The 20,008-nt window shown below is 55.4% G+C and overlaps 1 protein-coding gene across 3 annotated transcripts in view; it reads right to left on the reverse strand.

The window, feature by feature from the left end:
• The window catches only part of KCNIP3 (potassium voltage-gated channel interacting protein 3), a 90,778-nt gene that overhangs the window by 25,335 nt on the left and 45,435 nt on the right, over positions 1 to 20,008 (reverse strand). Inside the window, exon 1 of one of the 3 annotated variants that reach the window (XM_016948933.3) lies at positions 15,668 to 16,136. The exons of the other annotated variants lie outside the window; for them this stretch is intronic. Coding sequence (XP_016804422.1) covers positions 15,668 to 15,770 — 103 coding nt within the window. The 5' untranslated portion in view covers positions 15,771 to 16,136. Of the gene's footprint in view, positions 1 to 15,667; positions 16,137 to 20,008 lie in introns of those variants that run through there. 3 annotated transcript variants of the gene reach the window in all.

Below are 20,008 nucleotides of genomic sequence, written 5' to 3' on the forward strand. Positions count from 1 at the left end.
TGGGTGCCCCTCAAACCTACCAGGCACGCTCTTCCCATAGGGCCCCCCTATTGCTGGCCTCTGCTCAAATGTCACCTCCTCCTCAGAGGGACACTTCTATTTCCCTCTATCCCCATCTGTTTCTCTCTTCATTTGGCTATCGCTCCCTGGCATATGCAGATTTCTGTTTACTAGTGCATAGGATTGAACTGTGTCCCCTCAACTTCATCGTTGAAGTCTTAACTCCCAGGGTGACTGTATTTGGAGATAGGGTCCTTAGGAGGTAACCAAGGTTACGTGGGGTCACAAGGTTGGGCCCTTATCCCATCAGATTGGTAGCCTTATATGAAGAGTAAGAGAGGCCGGGTGTGGTGGCTCATGCCTGTAATCCCAGCACTTTGGGAGGCCGAGGTGGGCGGATCACCTGAGGTCGGGAGTTCGAGACCGGCCTGACCAACATGGAGAAACCCTGTCTCTACTAAAAATACAAAATTAGCCGGGCATAGTGGTGCATGCCTGTAATCCCAGCTACTCGGGAGGCTGAGGCAGGAGAATCGCTTGAACCCAGGAGGCGGAGCTTGCAGTGAGCTGAGATCACACCACTGCGCTCCAGCCTGGGCAACAGAGCAAGACTCCATCTCAAAAAAAAAAGAAAAAAAAAAAAGGGTAGGAGAGACAGCTATGTCTGCCTCCACGTGCATGCAGCAAAAGGCCACATGAAGACAGAGCAAGAAGGCAGCCGTCAGCACACCAGGAAGACAGCCCTCACCAGAAATTGACCCTGCTGGCACCCTCTTCTCAGACTTTCTTTCCAGAGCTGGGAGAAAATACATTTCTGTTGTTTAAGTCCTTCAGTCTGTGTTATTTTGTTATGGCAGCCAGAGAAGACTAAGACATCTGGTATATTGTTGGTCTCTCCCTCTACAGGGTGACCGCAGCAGGGATTCGGGTCTCCTCGCTGCCGTACCCAGCCCTGGAACAGTGCCTGTGCATGGGAGGTGCCCTAGAATGCACGCTGGGTAGGATCCTCCCAGCTATGTTTCCTAGGGTGAGTTTATGGAGTACTGGTGTGGGCTTTATTTTTAATGTCTCTAGGCAGAGCCTGCCTCCTGCAGATTGTCCCAGGCCCCAGCATTCCCTGATGTTTACACCTGTTGGGCACAGAGTGGGCAGGAGAATCAGAGAAAAAGAGATAATATTCCAAGACTCAGGTCCAGTGACAGCAGGTGAACTGGGGTCAAGGGCACCCGGGCATGGAGTCTAAGGTGAGCCGAGGCACATGTGGGCATGAGAGCTATCGAAGGGTCCAAAGCAGAGAAAGGGTTGTCTGATTTCCACTCCAGAATGGTCACTCTGGCCACAGGGTGTCACAGTGACGTGAAGAGAATGGAGTGAAGGGAACTGGCGGGAGGTGTCAGGAATGAAGAAGCCAGAGTTTCTAGCTGCTGACTTGACCAGGATGGGGCAGGCAGAGTCCAGGATGACTCCACATTTCTGACCTGGGAAACAGGGTGACTGCTGGTGTCATCCACCAAGACATGGAAGAAATTACCCAGAAATGGAAGAAAGGCAAGAAGATGGCTGCATGGCTTTTCAACGTAACATTAGAGCACTGTCTATAGGAAACTTGGGCTTTTTACTATTGATCAGCGCTCCAGCTCTGTGTGTTTAGATGTTAACTTGTAGAAGACTGCTCAGGGCAAAATTGTGATGCCAACGAACTCAGCCATTTCCCTTTCTACCTCTCCCCCAGCGTGGCTCTCTTCCACCTTCTCCAGGGGCTAGTCCTGGGCCACCTCCTCCCCATCAAAGTCTCCATTTGCTGTGGTTTGAATGTTTGTCTCCTCCAAAACTCATGTTGAAATTTAGTCACCACTGTGACAGTATTAAGAGGTGGAACCTGTAAGAAGTGTTCAGGCCATGAGGGCCCCACCCTCACGAATGGACTAATACCATTATCACAGTGGTGGCTTTGCCCCCTCTTTCTCTCTCTCTCTCTCTCTCTGTCTCTGTCTCTCTCTCTCTCTCTCTCTCTCTCTGTCTGTCTGTTCTTCGCCATGGAATGATGATTCAGTAAGGCCATCCCCAGATGCCGAGCCCTCGATCTTGGACTTCCCAGCCTCCAGAACTGTGAGCCAATACATATCTGTTCATTATAAATTACCCTGTTTGTGGTATTCTGCACAAAACAGCCTAAGACAGAAAACTGGTACTGAGAGTGGGTGTTGTTATAACAAATACTTAAAAATGTGAAAGTGCCTTTGGAACTGGGTAGTGAGTAGAGGCTGGAAGAGTCTGGGAGAGCAGACTAGAAAAAAGCCTGTCACCATGAACAGAACATTAAGGGCTCAGAAGATGAGAAGAGCTGTAGGAAAAGTCTGAAACTTCCTGGAGATTAAAGTGGCTGTCATCAGAATGTTGGCAGAAATATGGATGGTGATGAGGTCTCAGAGGGAATTGAGGAATAAGGTATTGGAAACTGGAGAAAAGCCCATCCTTATAGTGAAAAGGAACTTGGCTGAATTGTGTCCACACCCAGTGGCTTTATGTTTATGGAAGGCAGAATTTTTTTTTTTTTTTTTTTTTGAGACGGATAGTCTCACACTGTTGCCCAGACTGGAGTATGGAAGGCAGAATTTAAGAGTGATGAACTGGGATACCCAGCAGAAGAAATTTCTAAGCAAAATATTGAGGTGCTGTGTGGTTTCTTTTAATATCATATAGTAAAATGAAAGAAGAAAGAAATGACTTAAAGACAGAACTTATCATGAAGGCATTTCAGGATATTCCAAGCTGCCCCTCTCATCACAGGCCCAGAGCTCTAGGAAGGGAGAATGGTTTTAGGGGATGGGCCAAGGGCCCCCTCCAAGGACCTGCTGCCCTGGACTACCTTTGGGACTCTGCTCCTCACATTCCACCACAGTGCTCCTTGGCTGCCCCAGCTGTGGCTCAAGTGGGCCTGGGTGTGGCTCAGGCCACGGCTCCAGAGGGCAAGCAGTAAGCCTTGGCAGCATCCATGTGGTGCTAATTCTGCAGGCACACAGAGTTCAAGAGCAGTGGAGGCGTGGCTGCCTCTGCCTGGATTTCAAAGGCTGGATCAGACAGCCTGGGGGTCCAGGCAGAGACCTGTTGCAGAGGGAGAGCCACTCCAGAGAGTCCTTGCTAGGACAATGCCTTGTGGAGCCACAGGGGCTGGGCTGCCCTTGAGACTGCAGAGCTACCAGCCTGACCGGCTAGCAACATCAACCTGGGAGAGCTGCTGTGGCTGCCGAGCCCACCAAAGCCATGGGAGTGGGGCTGCCCAGGGCCCCAGTGTGTCCAGGAGGTGGGATGTGGAGTCAAGGAACATTATTCCCGAGTCTCAAGATTTAATGTTGCTCTTCATGGTTGGTTTTGGACGTACTTGGGACCAGTTACCCCCTTTTTTCTTGCCGGTTTCTCCCTGAATGGAAATGTCTATTCCACAACTGTCTCACCATTGTATTCTGGAAGCATGTAACTTGTTTAATTTCACAGGCTCACAGCTGGAGAGGAATTTGCCTCAGGATGAATCATGCCTTGAGTCTCACCCATATCTGATTTAGATGAGACTCTGGGCTTATGAGTTGCTGCTGGAATGAGCTAAGACCTTTGGGAGCTATCAGGATGGAATGAATATATTTTGTATGTGAGAAGGACATGAATTTTCCGGGGGTGGGCTGGGCAGAATGCTACAGTTTGAATGTTTGTCCCCTCCAAAACTCATGTTGAAATTTAGTTGCCACTGCGACAGTATTAAGAGATGGGACCTTTTTAAAAAAAAAAAAATTTTTGTTTGGTTTTTGAAAGGGGGGTCTGACTGTGTTGCCCAGGCAGGTGTCCAACTCCTGATCTCAAGTGATCCTCCTACCTCAGTCTTCAACGTAGCTAGGACTACAGGTGCACAGCATCATGCTTGGCAAGAGGTGGGACCTTTAAGAAATGTTTAGTTTACAAGGGCTCTGCCCTCATGAATGAACTAGTGCCCTTACTGCAGAAGTGGGTTTGTTACCATGAGAGTAGTTTTGCCCCTCTTACTCTCTCTTGTTCCCTGTGCCCTTCAGCCATGTGATGCTTTCCATCATGTTATGACACAGCAAGAGGGCCCTCGCCAGATGCCAGCCCCTCCGTCTTATACTTCCAAGCTTCCAGAACTGTAAACCAATACATTTCTGTACAATAGAATTACCCATTCTGTGGTATTCTGTTATAGCAGCAGAAAACAGGCTAATACACCGTTGATAGCCAGGGGGGCTGCAATCAAGTTTGAATTCCTCTATCCAACAAGCATTTTGCCAAAGGAGTAAAAGCATGAGGACTTTTTGATGTTTAAAAGTTGTACAGCAGCCTGACAGACTACAAGCGGGGCTTTCTTCCCAGTGTGTAAAAGTCTCAGTCCAGGTCCTGTCCCATATCCCATGTAGTCCTCTCTGTGCAAAAGCTCAGCAAAGTGGCTCCAAATCTTTAATTCACTAAGCTGAAATGCACCAGGTACTGGGCAAGAGGCACTTTTTCGCCACCCCATGGGTGAAGCCTGTGAAACCTCTCTGAGCTGCACCAGTACCTCTGCAAAGCCCCTCATAGGCCTCCTGCAGCTTGCCACATAGGAGAGAAGCAGAAGCAATGGAAGATTCTCTAAAAACCTCTCGAGCCTATGTCCCCTGCCAGCTGTCACCCATCCTGTTCCCCTCTGTGGCAAAACTCCAAAGAGGTGCCATGTTCCCCGGCTCCCATCCCTCCTGAACACACTCCATTCAGATGCTCCCCCAACCAGTACTCCCCAAAGCTGCTGGTCAAGGTCCCCTTGGTGCACTGCAGCACATTCATGCCCCTGTGTGACATTGCGCACGGCCTGTGCCTGACACACACAGAAGCCAGGGGTGGACACAGCTGGCTCAGACAACAGCCAGCCAGTTCCAGCTCCAGCCACAGCAAGGCGAGGCCAGCAAGGCAGGGCACCAGGCTGGGGTGTGACTGGATCTGATATTTCCAAAAGTACACATGTGGTCACCAAGGGGAACACTCATGGCCTTCCTGACATAGATACTGCATTTCAATACTAACTTAATTTAATGATGGGAAGCCCTGGAATTCCTGCAGTCCTGGGTCCACTGAGAGCCTTGGTGTGGCCCTGCACTCATGACTTCACATGATACCCTCCTTAGTGACTGTGCACTGGGCAGGAAGGCTGCCTAATCCCCATAAGACCTGTGGGGACCAGGGAAGAAAGCAGCCCTAACCACCGCCCCAGGGGTCCAGCCTCTAGACGACCGGAGCTCAGCTCCTCAGAGGCGCAGTTAGCCCTGGAATTGCCCACTGGTGCCTCTGGCTGACAGTCCATGAGGGCTTGGGGAAGAGGCAGGCAGGGCATCCAGCACACCATGAAATGGGGCTCCCTACCCCTGTCCCAGGCCGGGGATCTCAGCCTTCACTTAGTCTCTGCTGCTCAGGTCACTCCTAAACCATAGGGTCCCACAGAAGGTCCAGGAACTGCCATGGGGTGAAGGGAGGCCTTTGGGACAAGACTCCCTTTGAATCTGAGCTGAGCTGTCCCCTTTACCCATCAAGGGGCACTGGACTTGTAAGACTTATTGGACAGTCTGTGGTGAGACTGCTGTGATGCTACCACCTGTGTCTAGGTATGTGACGGTAGAGCCACTGACCTGGGGAGGGAGGGGCCTTGCCCAGGTTCCCAGCCTAGAGCAACATCAAGCATCTGGCTCCAGCCCACACTGTCTCCTGCAGAGGCCACCCACGCTGGCGAGCATGGCCCAGCAGTCCCTGGGCCAGCAGCCTCTGGGCTCCTGACCCTACAGGGCACGGGATGAAGAAAGCCCAACACAACCAAGTGTGGGCCACATGTATCTTCCCTTCCCACTAACTCCTAGGACACAGGTAGTGATGTGCAGCTGTGGGGGAATGTTGCCTGGGTCATTTCGGGCAAGAAGTAAGGTGAATGTATACTCTGAAAGTGCCTCCCTCGTAGGCGTCATGCTACCTGACTTCAAACTATACTACAAGGCTACAGTAACCAAAACAGCATGGTACTGGTACCAAAATAGATATATAGACCAATGGAACAGAACAGAGGCCTCAGAAATAACACCCCACATCTACAACCATCTGATCTTTGACAAACCTGACAAAAACAAGAAATGGGGAAACGATTCCCTATTTAATAAATGGTGCTGGGAAAACTGGCTAGCCATATGTAGAAAGCTGAAAGTGGATCCCTTCCTGACACCTTATACAAAAATTAATTCAAGATGGATTAAAGACTTAAATGTTAGACCTAAAACCATAAAAACCCTAGAAGAAAACCTAGGCAATACCATTCAGGACATACGCATGGGCGAGGACTTCATGACTAAAACACCAAAAGCAATAGCAACAAAAGTTAAAATAGACAAATGGGATCTAAGTAAACTAAAGAGCTTCTGCACGACAAAATAAACTACCATCAGAGTGAACAGACAACCTAAGAATGGGAGAAATTTTTTGCAATCTACCCATCTGACAAAGGGCTGATATCCAGAATCTACAAAGAACTTAAACAAATTTACAAGAAAAAAAAAACAACCCCATCAAAAAGTGGGCAAAGGATATGAACAGACACTTCTCAAAAGCAGACATCTATGCAGCCAACAGACACACGAAAAAATGCTCATCATCACTGGTCATCAGAGAAATGCAAATCAAAACCACAATGAGATACCATCTCATGCCAGTTAGAATGGCGATCATTAAAAAGTCAGGAAACAACAGATGCTAGAGAGGATGTGGAGAAATAGGAACGCCTTTACGCTGTTGGTAGGAGTGTAAATTAGTTCGAACATTGTGGAAGACAGTGTGGTGATTCCTCAGGGATCTAGAACTAGAATTACCATTTGACCCAGCAATCCCATTACTGGTTATATACCCAAAGGATTATAAATCATGCTGCTGTAAAGACACATGAACACGTATGTTTATAGCAGCACTATTCACAATAGCAAAGACTTGGAACCAACCCAAATGTCCATCAATGATAGACTGGATTAAGAAAATGTGGCACATATATACCATGGAATACTATGCAGCCATAAAAAAGGATGAGTTCATGTCCTTTGCAGGGACATGGATGAAGCTGGAAACCATCGTTCTCAGCAAACTATCACAAGGACAGAAAACCTAACACCGCATGTTCTCACTCACAGGTGGGAACTGAACAATGAGATCACTTGGACACAGGGCGGGGAACATTACACATCAGGGCCTGTTGGAGGCTGGGGGGCTGGAGGAGGGATAGCATTAGGCGAAATACCAAATGTAAATGATGAGTTGATGAGTGCAGCAAACCAACATGACACATGTATACCTATGTATCAAACCTGCACGTTGTGCACATGTACCCTACAGCTTAAAGTATAATAATAATAATAATTAAAAAAGAAAGAAAGTGCCTCCTCCGTGCCAGACGCTGCCTTACAAGCTCTGTGCACACTCACACATGCAGTCTCCACACCAGCTCAGGGCAGTGGGTCCTCTCACTGTGGACTTGGACCAGGGCAGCTGCCTCCACTTTGGGCTCCTGACACCTGTCCTGTAAGAGGCTGGGACACACACAACCATCTCCGGTGGTCCCCAAGGCCCTGCAGCTGTAGATGCATTCAGGGCAGGTGTGCCGGTGTTCAGAAAGGTCCTGACTCTGCCGCTCCCCGGCCCTCAGTTTCCTCGTCGATGAAACGAGCCTGCTCATGAGGACAAGATTGGGATATGCATAAAGTGCCCCCAAAGAGAGAGCACTCTCTAGAGGTTGGTTCCTATCACTGTCATCAGCATCCCAGATCTGGAAAGCCTGCTCAAGGAGCTGCACGAGACCTGAGGGACTGGCAGTTTACAAAGGGCACCAGGCCCAGCCAGGGAACAGGGCACCCAGCACACCCACAGCATCACCACTGGCCCCAGCAAAGGTGGGAGAGGGTGTTGGGGGGAAGGAGAGCAAGAGAACGAGCAGGAAGGATCACAATGGCCCCTTGGGCCTGCTCCAAGCCAAGAGGTAGCTGCAGACCCAACAGGCCCCAAGGTCACCTTTGTAAGACCAGGCCCCTGGTAGTCCCCTTGGCCCCGCAGTTAGAGACACCTTCAGGGCAGGTGCGCAGAGGGCATGTGCAGTGTTTGGGGTCACCTCCCAGGACGGAGGAGCAAGGGCAGTGGGCCAGACCCTGCACATCCTGGTTCTAGGCATTCTCCTCTTCCCCATCACACCTCACACCTCTGCTGTCCCCAGACCCACAACCCAGTCTCCCTGCCTCCGCCCCAGCCAGAGGGACCCTCCCTGCAGAGGGCACCGTCCCAGAGCTACTGTAAAGGTAGGGCCAAGACTCCATGTTACCTGTGCTGCCTGGCATAAAACGCACGTCCAATAAGTGCGTGCTATGGTGGCATATAACTTACATTTACTGAACACCCGATGCTTGCCAGGCAGTGTTGGGCGTACCGTGAGGCCCTAAGTGTAGAGACACACGCCCCTGCTGCTCTGAGAGAGCCCACCGCAGGGCAGGACAGGAACACAGAAAATCTGAGGGCAGTGTTATCTAACACAACCTGAGGGGGCAGGGAGAGGGCAAGGTCCGGGAGAGTTCCCAGGGGAGATGGTACCTCTGCTCCCCACCCCTCACTTACAGGTGAGGAAAACACTCAGACAGAAGTGACTTGTCCACGTGAAGTGGCACTCCCAGCCCTCGGCCAGCGCTGCTTTTAGAACAACATCCTCCACTTCCGTGCCACTGACATGGGGTCAGACACCTCTCTGTGCTGGGGCCGTCCTGTGCACTGCCGGATGGTGAGCAGCACCCCTGGCCTGTAACCCCCAGATGCCAGTAGCACCTCCCCAACTGTGACAACCAAAAATGTCTCTCGACGTTGCCAAACGTCCCTGCGGGGTAAAACTGCCCTTGGTTGAGAGCCGCGTGGAAATCTGAGCTGAGCTAAGAGAAGCTGCAGCCAAAGCCGAGCCTCATGCCACAGATGTGGTCACAAAGCTCTGGATCGGGCTGCATCAGCCTCGCAACAGCGCCCAGGCTCGCCCGCCTGCACCCACTTCTGCTTGCCCTCCCCTTCTGAATTTCTGAGATCTGAGTTCCTCTTTCAACTTTTCCAAAGTGTTTTTGGCTCAGCACCCCCTCTGGCTAAAGTGGATACTGGGAGGTATTATTATCCCCATTCTACAGATGAGGAAGGTGAAGCTCAAGGAGGTTAAACGTAGAGAAGTCACCTGGTAAGCAGGTGGCCAAACCGGGCTGAAACGGAGGGAAACCCAGTGTGTTAGACCAGGCAGGGCCTGCGGGTCAGGATGCCCGGCTCCAGCCCAACGCTGGCTGCCTCCCGCTCTGGCCTCTGAATCCGATCTGATCCCAGAAGGCCCTTCATGGGGGAGCTGAACTGGACCACACAGCCGCATCCAATGAGGGGCCTGGTGTCAGCTGCTCTTCCTCTGGGATCAGTTGTGTGGGGAGTGCTGGGAGAGGCCCCCACCCAGGTTCTCTGCATGGAAAGCATCTCTTTCTCTTCCCAGGGCCTTGCCTCCTGTACAGTCTTGGCAACTCACTCACTTTGTGCATAGGGCTCAATCCTCCCACTAGGAGACACTCCTGCCCCAGCCAGAATCCAATCCTGCCCAGCTGGGAGGCCCTTACAGCCCCCACCCCAACACACACTCTCAGTGTTTGCTCGCTAACCCATATGGCTAATGGTAGGACTATAGGCATTGGGATAGAGTGCCAGGTTTAGAGGGCAGATGCCTGGGAACCCCCAAATCACTGAAGCAACAACCTGACAGGCTGCACACTCTCTTCAACCATGGACCAGAGACCTCCTGCAGGGTGACCAGGCTGTTATCAGCTCCACACAGGAAAGCATCTGGCCTTCCTGTCTCCCTCCTGGACATGTCTGGTCACCAGTTGTGATGACCAAGGGAGGTCTGGCATTGCCAGTGGGTCAGGGCCCTGGCTGGCCCCCTGGCCAGCCCCTAACTGGCAACAGGATGTCCCTGAACTGGAAGGCAGGGGAGGAAGGGCTGGGGGGAAAGGCAAGGGAGGGAGGACTAGGGGAAATGGCAGGGGAGGGAGGGCAGAGGAAGTTTACAGGCCACTGGCAAATGTGGGGACACAGCACTGTGAGACTCCTTCGAGAGGTAGGGAGGGAGAGAGGGCTGGAGAGGGAGGGCTAGTGGGGAAGGCTGGTCGGGGAGCATGGAGATTCCAGGAGGGGTTGCTAAGTCCAGTGCTGGGTCTTGTTCTCAGGTGACCTGGAGCCTGGATATTCGGGATCCATAACCAGCTCGTCAGCAGCCTCTGACCCCAGGGTCACTCCCGCCCTCCCCAGCTACCCTTCCTCCCCTGGCCTCCAGGACACAGCTCTCCAGTGTTCCTGACCCTGCTCTTTCTCCCTGACCTGCTAACAAATGCTGGAGGGCCCCAGGGTTGGGCCCTTGAATCTGGTCCCCTTTCTGTCCTACCCACTTCTTGTTTGTCTGTTTTGAGACAGAGTCTTGCTCTGTTGCCCAGGCTGGAGTGCAGTGGCGTGATCTTGGCAAACTGCAATCCGGGTTCAAGTGATTCTCTTGCCTCAGCCTCCCAAGTAGCTGAAATTACAGACGCCCACCACCATGCCCGGCTAATTTTTGTGTTTTTAGTAGAGATGGGGTTTTACCATGTTGGCCAGGCTGGTCTTGAACTCCTGACCTCAAGTGATCTGCCCACCTTGGCCTCCCAAAGTGCTGGGATTATAGGCCTGATCCACCGCACCTGGCCTGTCCTACCCTCTTCTCTGGTGACTCCCCCAGTCTCACAGTGCTATATCCCTACATTAGCCAGTAGCCTGTAAACTTCTTTCTCAGCCAGACTACTCCCATAAATTCCTGACACGTACACCCCAACACCTCCTTCATGGCTCCACTTGGATCTTTTTTTGTTTTGTAGAGACAGGGTCTTGCTATGTTGATGAGGTTGGTCTGGAACTCCTGGCCTCCCGTGACCCTCCCGCCTCAGCCTCTCAAAGTGCTGGGATTACAGGCATGAGCCAGGGAGGTCCCTACAGACCTCTGAGCCACAGAGCTATACGACAGTAAATTTGTTTTGGTTTCAGGCATGACATCTGTGGGAATCTGTCACAGCAGTGATAGAAAATTAATACATTCCAAACTTACCAGGTCCGAATGGAGCTGCTGAGCTTCCCACAAACCTGCACCCCGCCCCAGGCTTCCCCATCTCAATAGATGGCCGCTGCACCTTCTAGGTGCTCAGGCCAGTCTTCCAGACTCCTCCCTTCCTCTCATGCCCCACTGCAAACCAACAGCTCTCCCCGGGAAATGCATCTGGAACTGGCGACTTCCCCCAACCCCAATGCTGTCTCCCTCCTAAATGGCTGCAAATGCCTCTCATAGGATCTGCTTCCCCTGGTGCCTCGCACCCCAAGTCTGCTCTCAACACAGCAGCCAGCGGGACCCTGCGGAAATGCAAAGCCACTTCACTCCTCTTCTCAGGACCTTCCGATGGCTCCAGGTTTCTCCCACAGTAAAAGACAACGTCCTTGCGGAGGTCCACCCCTGGCCAGGGCAGTAGTCTTCAGGCTTGAGTATGTCCCTAGCACCTGGAGCTGGGGAAGAGAGAAGCCGCTGTGCCCAAGCCCAGACTTTCTGAGCCCGCAGGTTTGGGGCAGGGGCCTGAAGATGCATTTCTACCAAGCTCCTGGGCTGCTGCTGCTGCTGACCCAGAGCACATGTTGAGAGCCCCTGTCCTCGAAGGCCTTGCGCCCAACTCCCAACTCTGGCTTCAGAGTTTACTCACCCCTGATGACACTGAACACTGCTCAGGAGAAGTGGCTGCAGTGACTCCCCCATGAAGTCACCCAGAGAAAGGCACTGATGGGGGACCCAGGACAGAGAGTCCCCCAAGAAACTCCTAAAAATCCCAGTGCCTGGGTTCCACCCAGAGATTTAGAGTTCGATGCCCCAGGGTGGGCACGGCGGGTATTTTTTAAAGTTCCCAGGTGATTACAATGATAACGTACAGCTCGGTAAAGAGCCCACTGGCCCCCCACCTCCGCTGCCACCGCTCCTCACTCACTCGGCTCCACCCGCTTACCCTGATGATACCGAGCACACCCCACCTCCAGCCTCTGTGCTCTCTGCAGCAGCCCCCACCCCTGCTGCTCCGGGCCCCCTGCTAGGTGCCCATCCAGGCAGTAGCTCTCACAGGACCTGGCCTCAGGTTCGCCAGCAGGAGGTGGAGCAGAGGGGACAGGAGAAGGCTCCAGTTCTCCCTCTTGGTCAGCAGGTTCCCTCATGAATTTAACAAATCCTCCCCGAGCTGCTGCCTGGTGCCAGGCACTGTTCTAGGCACAGGGTGCTAACGTGACCAGGACAAAGTCCCTGCCCTCATGTGACCCACAGCTGGGGGAGACAAACCACAAACTAATGATAAAGAAACTGAGATACCCAGTATCTTAAGGGAGTGACAAGGCTGTGGAGAAAAATCAAGTGTGTAAGGGAGTCTCTGCTCCTACAAGGAATGTGCTAGGAGCCCGGAGCCACAGAGGGACAAGGAGGACCTTTATGTCACCAGCACATCAGGAATGCTGCCTGCCGGGGCCCACCAACACCCTCCACCAGCAAGGCTCCAGGGAGAGCCACAGGGGCGAGCCTTTGAACACTTTGGGAACGCAGATCCCCTTGAGAACTGTATTTCAGCACTCCAGGAAGAAGCACCAAACACACAATCTTGCCCATAATTTCAGGAGCTTTATGGACCTTCTGGGCTGGGACCCCACTGTGTTAAACATGGAGTGTCAGGCACCATAGCCCTTCAGATGCAGACCCCACCCCCAGCCCAGCCCTACAGGGTCCAGGTCCCAAAGCCAACATGAGATCCCCTTGATGGCCCTCGGGGCCATCCCAGCAGCTCCAAGCTCTCGCACACTTGCCGAGGCGAGGCTCGTGGATGGCAGGCAGCTTCTTCATCTCTGATATCCCGTAGGTCACCAGGGAAGGAGGAATCCTAATTAAGCAGACAGGATGAGGACTTCCTTTCTGCCACCCAGGGTCTGTCACACTGAGGCTAGCCTGGCCTCTGGCCAGGCCCATGCCCTGCTGCCCACTGATTTGCCCTGGTGGTCAGGACAGCCATGCCACCACCCCGGGCTCAGCCCCCTTGTCCATGGATCAAGGGGCGACCTTCCTTACTGCTCCATTACTGCTCAGGAAAAGTGACTGAGGTGACTCTTCCATGAAGTCAAGGGAAAGGGACTGATGGGGGACCCAGGGCAGAGAGGAAGGCTTTTTGACTGCTGCATGTATTTCTAGAAGGCTGCATCCCCAGAACCCAGATCCATTAGTTCCTAACAATCCCCAGGGCACCATAACTCTGGTCTATTACAGATGAGAACCACGGAGGCTCAGAGAGGACAAGAGACCCCTCTGACTGCACATGCGCAGGCTTGGAGCGGAGCTGGGGCAACAGTCCCCTTCGGGCCCCCAGCGGCACGAGGATAGCTCACATCCAGGCTGGTGTGACAGCCTGGGCTCCTCACAGCTCATCTGACAGTTCCTTAGACACTGCCTGGCCAATGGGAGCTTCCAGGCCCCTGGCTGGCTGACACCATTCCCCACCAACTGAACATCTGGAACTCACGACGCCCTCCCTCTGACGGGTGTGGGGGTGTTTGAGTGAGAGAATGGCTGCAACCATGAATCAGTGCTGTTATTGTGAGTACCACTCACATACTCATTGCTAATATCCCTGATAAGCACGGCTCACAAAGCCTGCACATTTATTATCCATGCAAGCCCCACTGACTGGTTCAAGCCTGCCACGGCCCTAGGGAGCAGGAATTCTTATCAGCCCCACTTTACAGATGGTGAACTGAGGCTTCGACTGTTTAAGGGATTTTTACAGCCAGTTTATGAAGGTGACAGGATCTCAGCACAGGCCTGGCTCACTCTGAGGCTCTGAGCTCCCCCAACTGGATCAAGACCCCAGAACTCCAGGGGTATGAGTGGGCACATACCCACAGAAAACGGAGACTCATGGGAGCCTGAATGGGGTTTTTGGCAGGTGGAATAAACCATCTGTCATCTTGTGCATACTGTCCACCTTGCAAAGAAACCTCCTCAGAAATCACAAAGGCAAACCTCACACTGCCCCCAACTGTGGGTTAACCCGCTGTTAGGAAGGTCTGAGGTACTAAGTAAAGTGAGGCTGGCTGTTGCTCCTGGCCACTGGAGGCCCCGAGGATCAGGGAAGAGCAATGGAGAGATCACGGCTTCCCTGGGCACCAGCCACCCCCCACGCCCACCGCAGGCTCCAGATGGGGAAAGAAAATGGGGCAAGGGGACGGGGGATGGCAATCCCTGCAGGAGGCACGGTCCTCTGAGGTATAGCAGCACAGGACGCTCACCCCTCCACACTCTGCCCCAGTCCCAGCACCTGTATGTCCCACGAAGTTCCCTGTCACAGATTCCCCCTGCCAGGGCCAGCATCCGGCCGAGCGAAGGCCCAGCCTGGGCCACTTTCTCCCCCATCTCCAATCCAAAGCTCCTGGTGGCACCCCTCTGAACCACTTGGAGCAAGCCCTTTCTCTCTGGGCCTCATACACTCACCAAGAGAGAAGGTGTGGCAGAGCCCAGTGGCTTCTGAGGGGCATGTGGCCATGGACTTTGGGAAAAGAGCCAGCCCTGGACACCGAAGGTAGAATGCAGGGAAGCCTTGCTTCCTGCCCCTTCCCGCCCTCAGCAGCCCTTCGCAGGAACTCTGGGCACTTCCCCATGCCCGAGGGGCTGCTGGGCAGCTCCCAGGCAGGGGCAGGCTCGCTCTCTCTCATTCTCAGGCCTCTGGGTCTCAGTACTGAGAGTTGGAGCCCGGCAAGGTCAGCAGAGTGCTGGGGCAGGCAGGATGCCCATGTCCTCGGAGAGGGCAGCAGGGACGAGAACAGGACGAGCTAGCCCCTTCCCCACGGCCCAGAGGTGCAGGGCCTCTTTGAACAGGGGAAAAGCTACATCTCTGGCTTCAGGGTCCCCTTCAGAACCAGGTGTACCATGGAAGGGCCCCAGGGGGCCGTCAGTGTCTGATCCAAGTGTGGGTCTGTCTCCTCAGTTAATATTTTATTGAGACAGAAATGTGGCGCCTGCGGGTTTGGTTACTGATCCCATGGGCTTGAACCTTGCTTGGGGAGGGGTAACTGGATACCAGATGCGGGGCGAAAGGGGAGGCCCCATCACACGGCAGAGGCCTCAAATCTCTCCCCACCGCCGGCTGCCAGGTGCCCTGGGCCGAGGGTCCTTCCTGTCATCTGCACCCTGCGCCACCTCCCGCTACAGGGCGACCCAAGCCGGTGTGCTCACCAGGGGCGCCCGGACTGCAGGCCTAGGATGGCAGGGGCTGTCCGCTCAAGGTGTCACCAGGCGCCTCACACCCAGCCCAAGCGCTGCGGCTTCGTCCCCTCTGGGGCTTCCTGGAGCCCAGGCTCTCTACATCTCCTTAGTCCCAGGCCCAACCCTCCGGAGCCGGGAGGGGGCGGCGGCCCAGGCCGCTCCTCGCCAGACCAGTGCACCCCGGCGTGCGGGTACTGGTCCCTCCCTCCAGACCACTGGTCTGCCGCGGAGGCGGCGAAGGGGCAAGTGGCCACGCGTTACCTTCCATGGATATGGGCTCCAGGATGCCGAACTGCTTGAGGACGGCGATGAACAGCAGCACCACCACGGCCATGGCGCACAGCTCCATGCCCTGGATGCCCATGGCGAGCCGGGCTGCCTGGGGCCCTGGGGCCCGGGCGCACCCCTCGCCCACGCGCTGCCTCGGAGGCGCCGGGGCCCCTGCAGCCCGCACGGCCTCTCGGGGGCGGCGACGGCTCACATGCCCCCGGCAGGCGGGGCTGCGGGGTTGGCTGGGCCGGGGCCCCGTGGAGGGCGGCGGCGGCGGCGAGCGGGTCAGGCCGGAGGCTGGACGCGGCGGCCGGACGCGGCGGCCGAGCCCGAGCGCAACTTTCCGAGTCACCCGGCAAACTTCGAGGCGCGGCGGCGGCGGCGGCGGCGCGAAACGCAGCGCGGACAGCCAGCGCGGGCCAGCGGCGCCTCCATGCCCGGCGCGGGCTCTGCGCCTCTGTCGCCCCCTCTCCAGCCCCGCGGGCGCCGGGGCGCGGGGGCGCGGCAGCGGCGGCGGCGGCGGCGGCGGCGGCGGGGGTCCCGGGCGCTCCCGGCCGCCCCAGCCTCCATCGCCGCTCCCCGCGCGCTCATTGGCCTAGGCGCGGCGGCCACTCCGGGAGGCGTCCCTGCGGCCCCCCCGCGCCTGCCCGGGAAGGGCGGAGGGAGCCGGCCCCGCCCCGCCCGGCACGGGCCAGCCCAGGACGGAGTCTGGCGCGTCGCCACCGCTGCTCCGCCAGCCCCTGGAGGCCGCGCGGTCGGCGGTTTCTCCCACGCGCAGGATGGGGGCCGAGGGGCTGGGGAGGGGCCGGGAGCCCGAGAGGAGGGGGGCGGCGGCTGCGCTCTCCCGGGGAGGCGCTGAGCCCGGCCCGCCCCGCGCCGCTGGCCCGCGCGGAGTCGGCGGCGGGGGATCCGGGAAGCCCTCACTCCCCGGCGCATTTCCCGCAACCCCGGTCCTCCGCCGGAGATTAAACTGGGCCCAGGCCGGCCCCCTTTGAAAATGCAGAAGTTGGTCTCCAAAGTTCTCCCGTTCCGGAAACCCGCGTGCACTCGGGGCTTTAGGGAAAGTGGGCTTTGGCCCTGGCGTCTGCGGAACAGAGCTTGGTCGCTGACTTTGCTGCGTGACCTTGGTCGAGTCACGGACTCGCAGCCGCCGCCGCCGCCTGCTCCGCAGAGAGGGGGAGACGCCCGCCTTCGGGCGGCGGGGAAGAGCTAAGCGGATGCGGAGTGCCACGCGCACGGGCAGGGCAAGGGCATGCTTATTCGTTTGTGGGTGGCTTTCTTCCTGCCGGGTCTGGTAGAGGAGGGAAAGCCGCGAAAAGGAAGGAGAAAATAGGGGAGGACGAGGCGTGGCCGGGCGGAGCCCGGGGTCCTCGGAGCCGCGAGGCCGGAGACCTGAGCCGGGAACCTGGCCCTCTGCTGCCCTCCAGCGGGCGCGGCGCACTATGGGCATCCCCGCCAGACGGACTCAGCGCGGCAGCGCGGCTACGGCCTGCACCTCATCCTTCCCGCTGTGTTAGCCAAGGGAGAAATCCAGCTCCGCTCCACGCCTATAAGCCCGAGTCCTGTTTGGACTCACGGCCTGAGCAATTGCAGCTTCCATCTAGGGAGCCTCTGCCACTCACTCGGCCATTCATTCAGCTGATATTGAGCGTAACACGGTGCTTGGTCCCAGGCACAGAGCTCGCTGCCTGGGTGGGGTGGGAGCCGCGGCGCGTGGCTGCGAGGGCCCCCTGGAGCGCGCCTACGTGTGCCAAGCCTTTGAGCTTACGTGTGATTCTTAAAGGGCTCCCCCCGTGGGCTTTCCTCTTCCTCCATTTTACGGGGGAGGAAACCTAGGCTAGAGGGCTAATTACGTGAGGGGCACAGGGACAGCCAGGCCTGCTGGAGTCCGGAGCGGGGACTTTCCCGTGACACCAGCCTGTTTCTGGTGGGAAATGACCGGGAGAGGGGCTGCGCAGTGCAGCCTCACTGTATCACATGCCTAGTTAAATGTCTGAGCCGTTGGCATTAGTTTTAAAGAACTGTAAATGCATAGCTTTTAATTCTAGTTAATTGGGATGTGGTGATTCTCCACTGACCAAAGGCAAAAGTCCTAAGCAGAGAGGCTAACAATCCCCAGAGAAAACAGCTCTGTTGGAGCAGAGCTTTTAAGGTTAAAGAGCCTCCTGCAATGTAATTTACACACTTAAGTGCTGAGCAAGATCCAGCCTGTGCCCAGGTAGTGCCGGCTCAGCCTCCATTAGTGACCTGTAAAAGTGTAGTGGTACATAACCCCTCTAAGCCTCAGTTTCCTCATCCATAAAATAGGAACAATAATCCAGCCTCTCCGGGGGCTTGAAAGGATGGAATGAGATGCAGGCTGGCACGTGGCAGGGGCTCCAATGGCCCCTACAATGCACCCTCAGAGCTGCATGTGCCCAGCTTCACAGGGTGACATGTGTCAGATGAGACAGAGAACTGAGCATGCAAAGGAGGCCATCTTGGGGGTCCTGAGGCTGGCCTCCAACCCTCTTCTCTGCCTCTGTTTCCCTGGATGCTTCTGAGCATCTTCCCAGTTCCCAGTGAGAGCTTCGATGACTGCCTATAAACCCTGAGCTATAAACAAGACATCGATCCTCTGGCTGTGCCGTGTAAAATATTAACAACGCCTAAGTGGATACGAGGCCTGAGAGCAGAGTGTCCACGTGGCATTAGCCGCCTGGGCTACCGGCCTAATGGATGGGGAGCTGACTCCCAGGCTCACTCACCAGCGTAGACCCACTGAGGCTGGGCTGAGGGTCTTATCACACTCCCCTTCCCTGTGACTTGGAGAAGGAAGCCAGCAGGCGAGCCCTGAGGCCCCATGTGCCCCCCCACCCCCCCACCCATGAAGTGCCTTCCCAGGCGACTGTCTGCCCTGGCGTGCATTTCCTTGGTCCCCAGCACACCCCAAGTGCCTCCATGTGGCAGTATGCTGTGTATGGGTGGCACTCATTGCTTTGAGGGAAGCACAGGCTGGAGGTGAGGGACATGCAAAAAAACCTCTTCAGGGCGGGGAGTTAGGGAAGGACTGCCCCAGAGGTGGGGACAAGTTGAGGGGCAATGTGGAGGGAGCAGTTCACTGGTCCTTGGGGTGATTGGAGAAGGCTGGGGCCCTGAGCCCTCTCCTGAAGTCCTCAGGATGACTAGGAGACAGGGGTGTCCTGCATCTTGCTCTAGTTTAGGAAGTTTTCAGAGGAAATTGCTTTGGGGTCGGGGTGGGGGGTCACTCCAAACCTGGACATGCACCCCACACCTGAGATCACAACCATGGCTGGAATATTGAAGCTGCCATCCAGTTCTGTCTCCAAGAAGCCAACCCAGATTCTAGCAGCCCTGTCTTGACTGCCTTTACCTATGAACTAGCACACACCTGCCTGGGCCACACTCTTCCTCCCTGCATTTTGGCTCTCTGCCCCGGCATCTTCCATCTTGTTACCACAGCTGCACTGGTAGTTCCCAAGGTCTGGGACTGTCAGTTTGACCGACATTCCCTGGATGTCCCATGCTAACTGTTCCTGACCACCTAGCTGCCCAGGGATTTCATGAGGTCTCCTGACTCATAAGGGCGGGTCTGGGCTGGATGCATGCTGTTTGAGGGACCCATTCCGTGAAAACAGCTCAGCACACTGGTCCAGTCCCAACTCTCCAGAGTGGGGCTGGGGGAGGCCTGCCTTATTCTAGTTTAGTTCTAGTGCTTTCTACCGGGCAAAGCAGGCATTATTCAATTTATTTATTTTTCCCGTATTTCATAGAAACCAGACAAGAATGCCCAGGAATGGAATTTCACACACTCAAGGCTCCTCAAACTCAGCACCTCCAAAGCTGACCTCTTCATCCTCTCCCAACCTGCCACTCCCCAAGTCTCCCCATCTCAGCTGTTCAGCCAAAACCCTGGCTCTTACCTTGGAATATCTGCCTGTCCCCACCCCGTCCAGCCTGTCACCACACTCTCACCCTGTGCCTCCTCGTCCATCTCTGCCCCACTGCCACCAGCCCAGCCACAGCATTGTTCTCCCTCCTGAACTCCCAACATGGGTCCCCAGTGCCTCTCCCCACCTCCACTGTGGTTCTCCTCCTACCTCTTCTCGGTTCAGCAACCAGCATGATCATCTCAAGACAAAAATCAGACCGTGCCCCTTCCCAACTGGAAACCACCAGGGGCCCCCTGGTTCAGCAATGGCCGTGTTTGCCTGTGTGGCTGGTGACCACACCCCAATTTCCTTTCCCAGCCTCAGTGCAGTGACTTGGGAGGTTGGCTCAATCAGTGTCAATTTCTCTTTTCCACTCCATACCACCCCTCTGCTGCCACAG

This window comes from Pan troglodytes, chromosome 12, assembly GCF_028858775.2.
Source record: "Pan troglodytes isolate AG18354 chromosome 12, NHGRI_mPanTro3-v2.0_pri, whole genome shotgun sequence".
NCBI classification, from domain to species: domain Eukaryota; kingdom Metazoa; phylum Chordata; class Mammalia; order Primates; family Hominidae; genus Pan; species Pan troglodytes.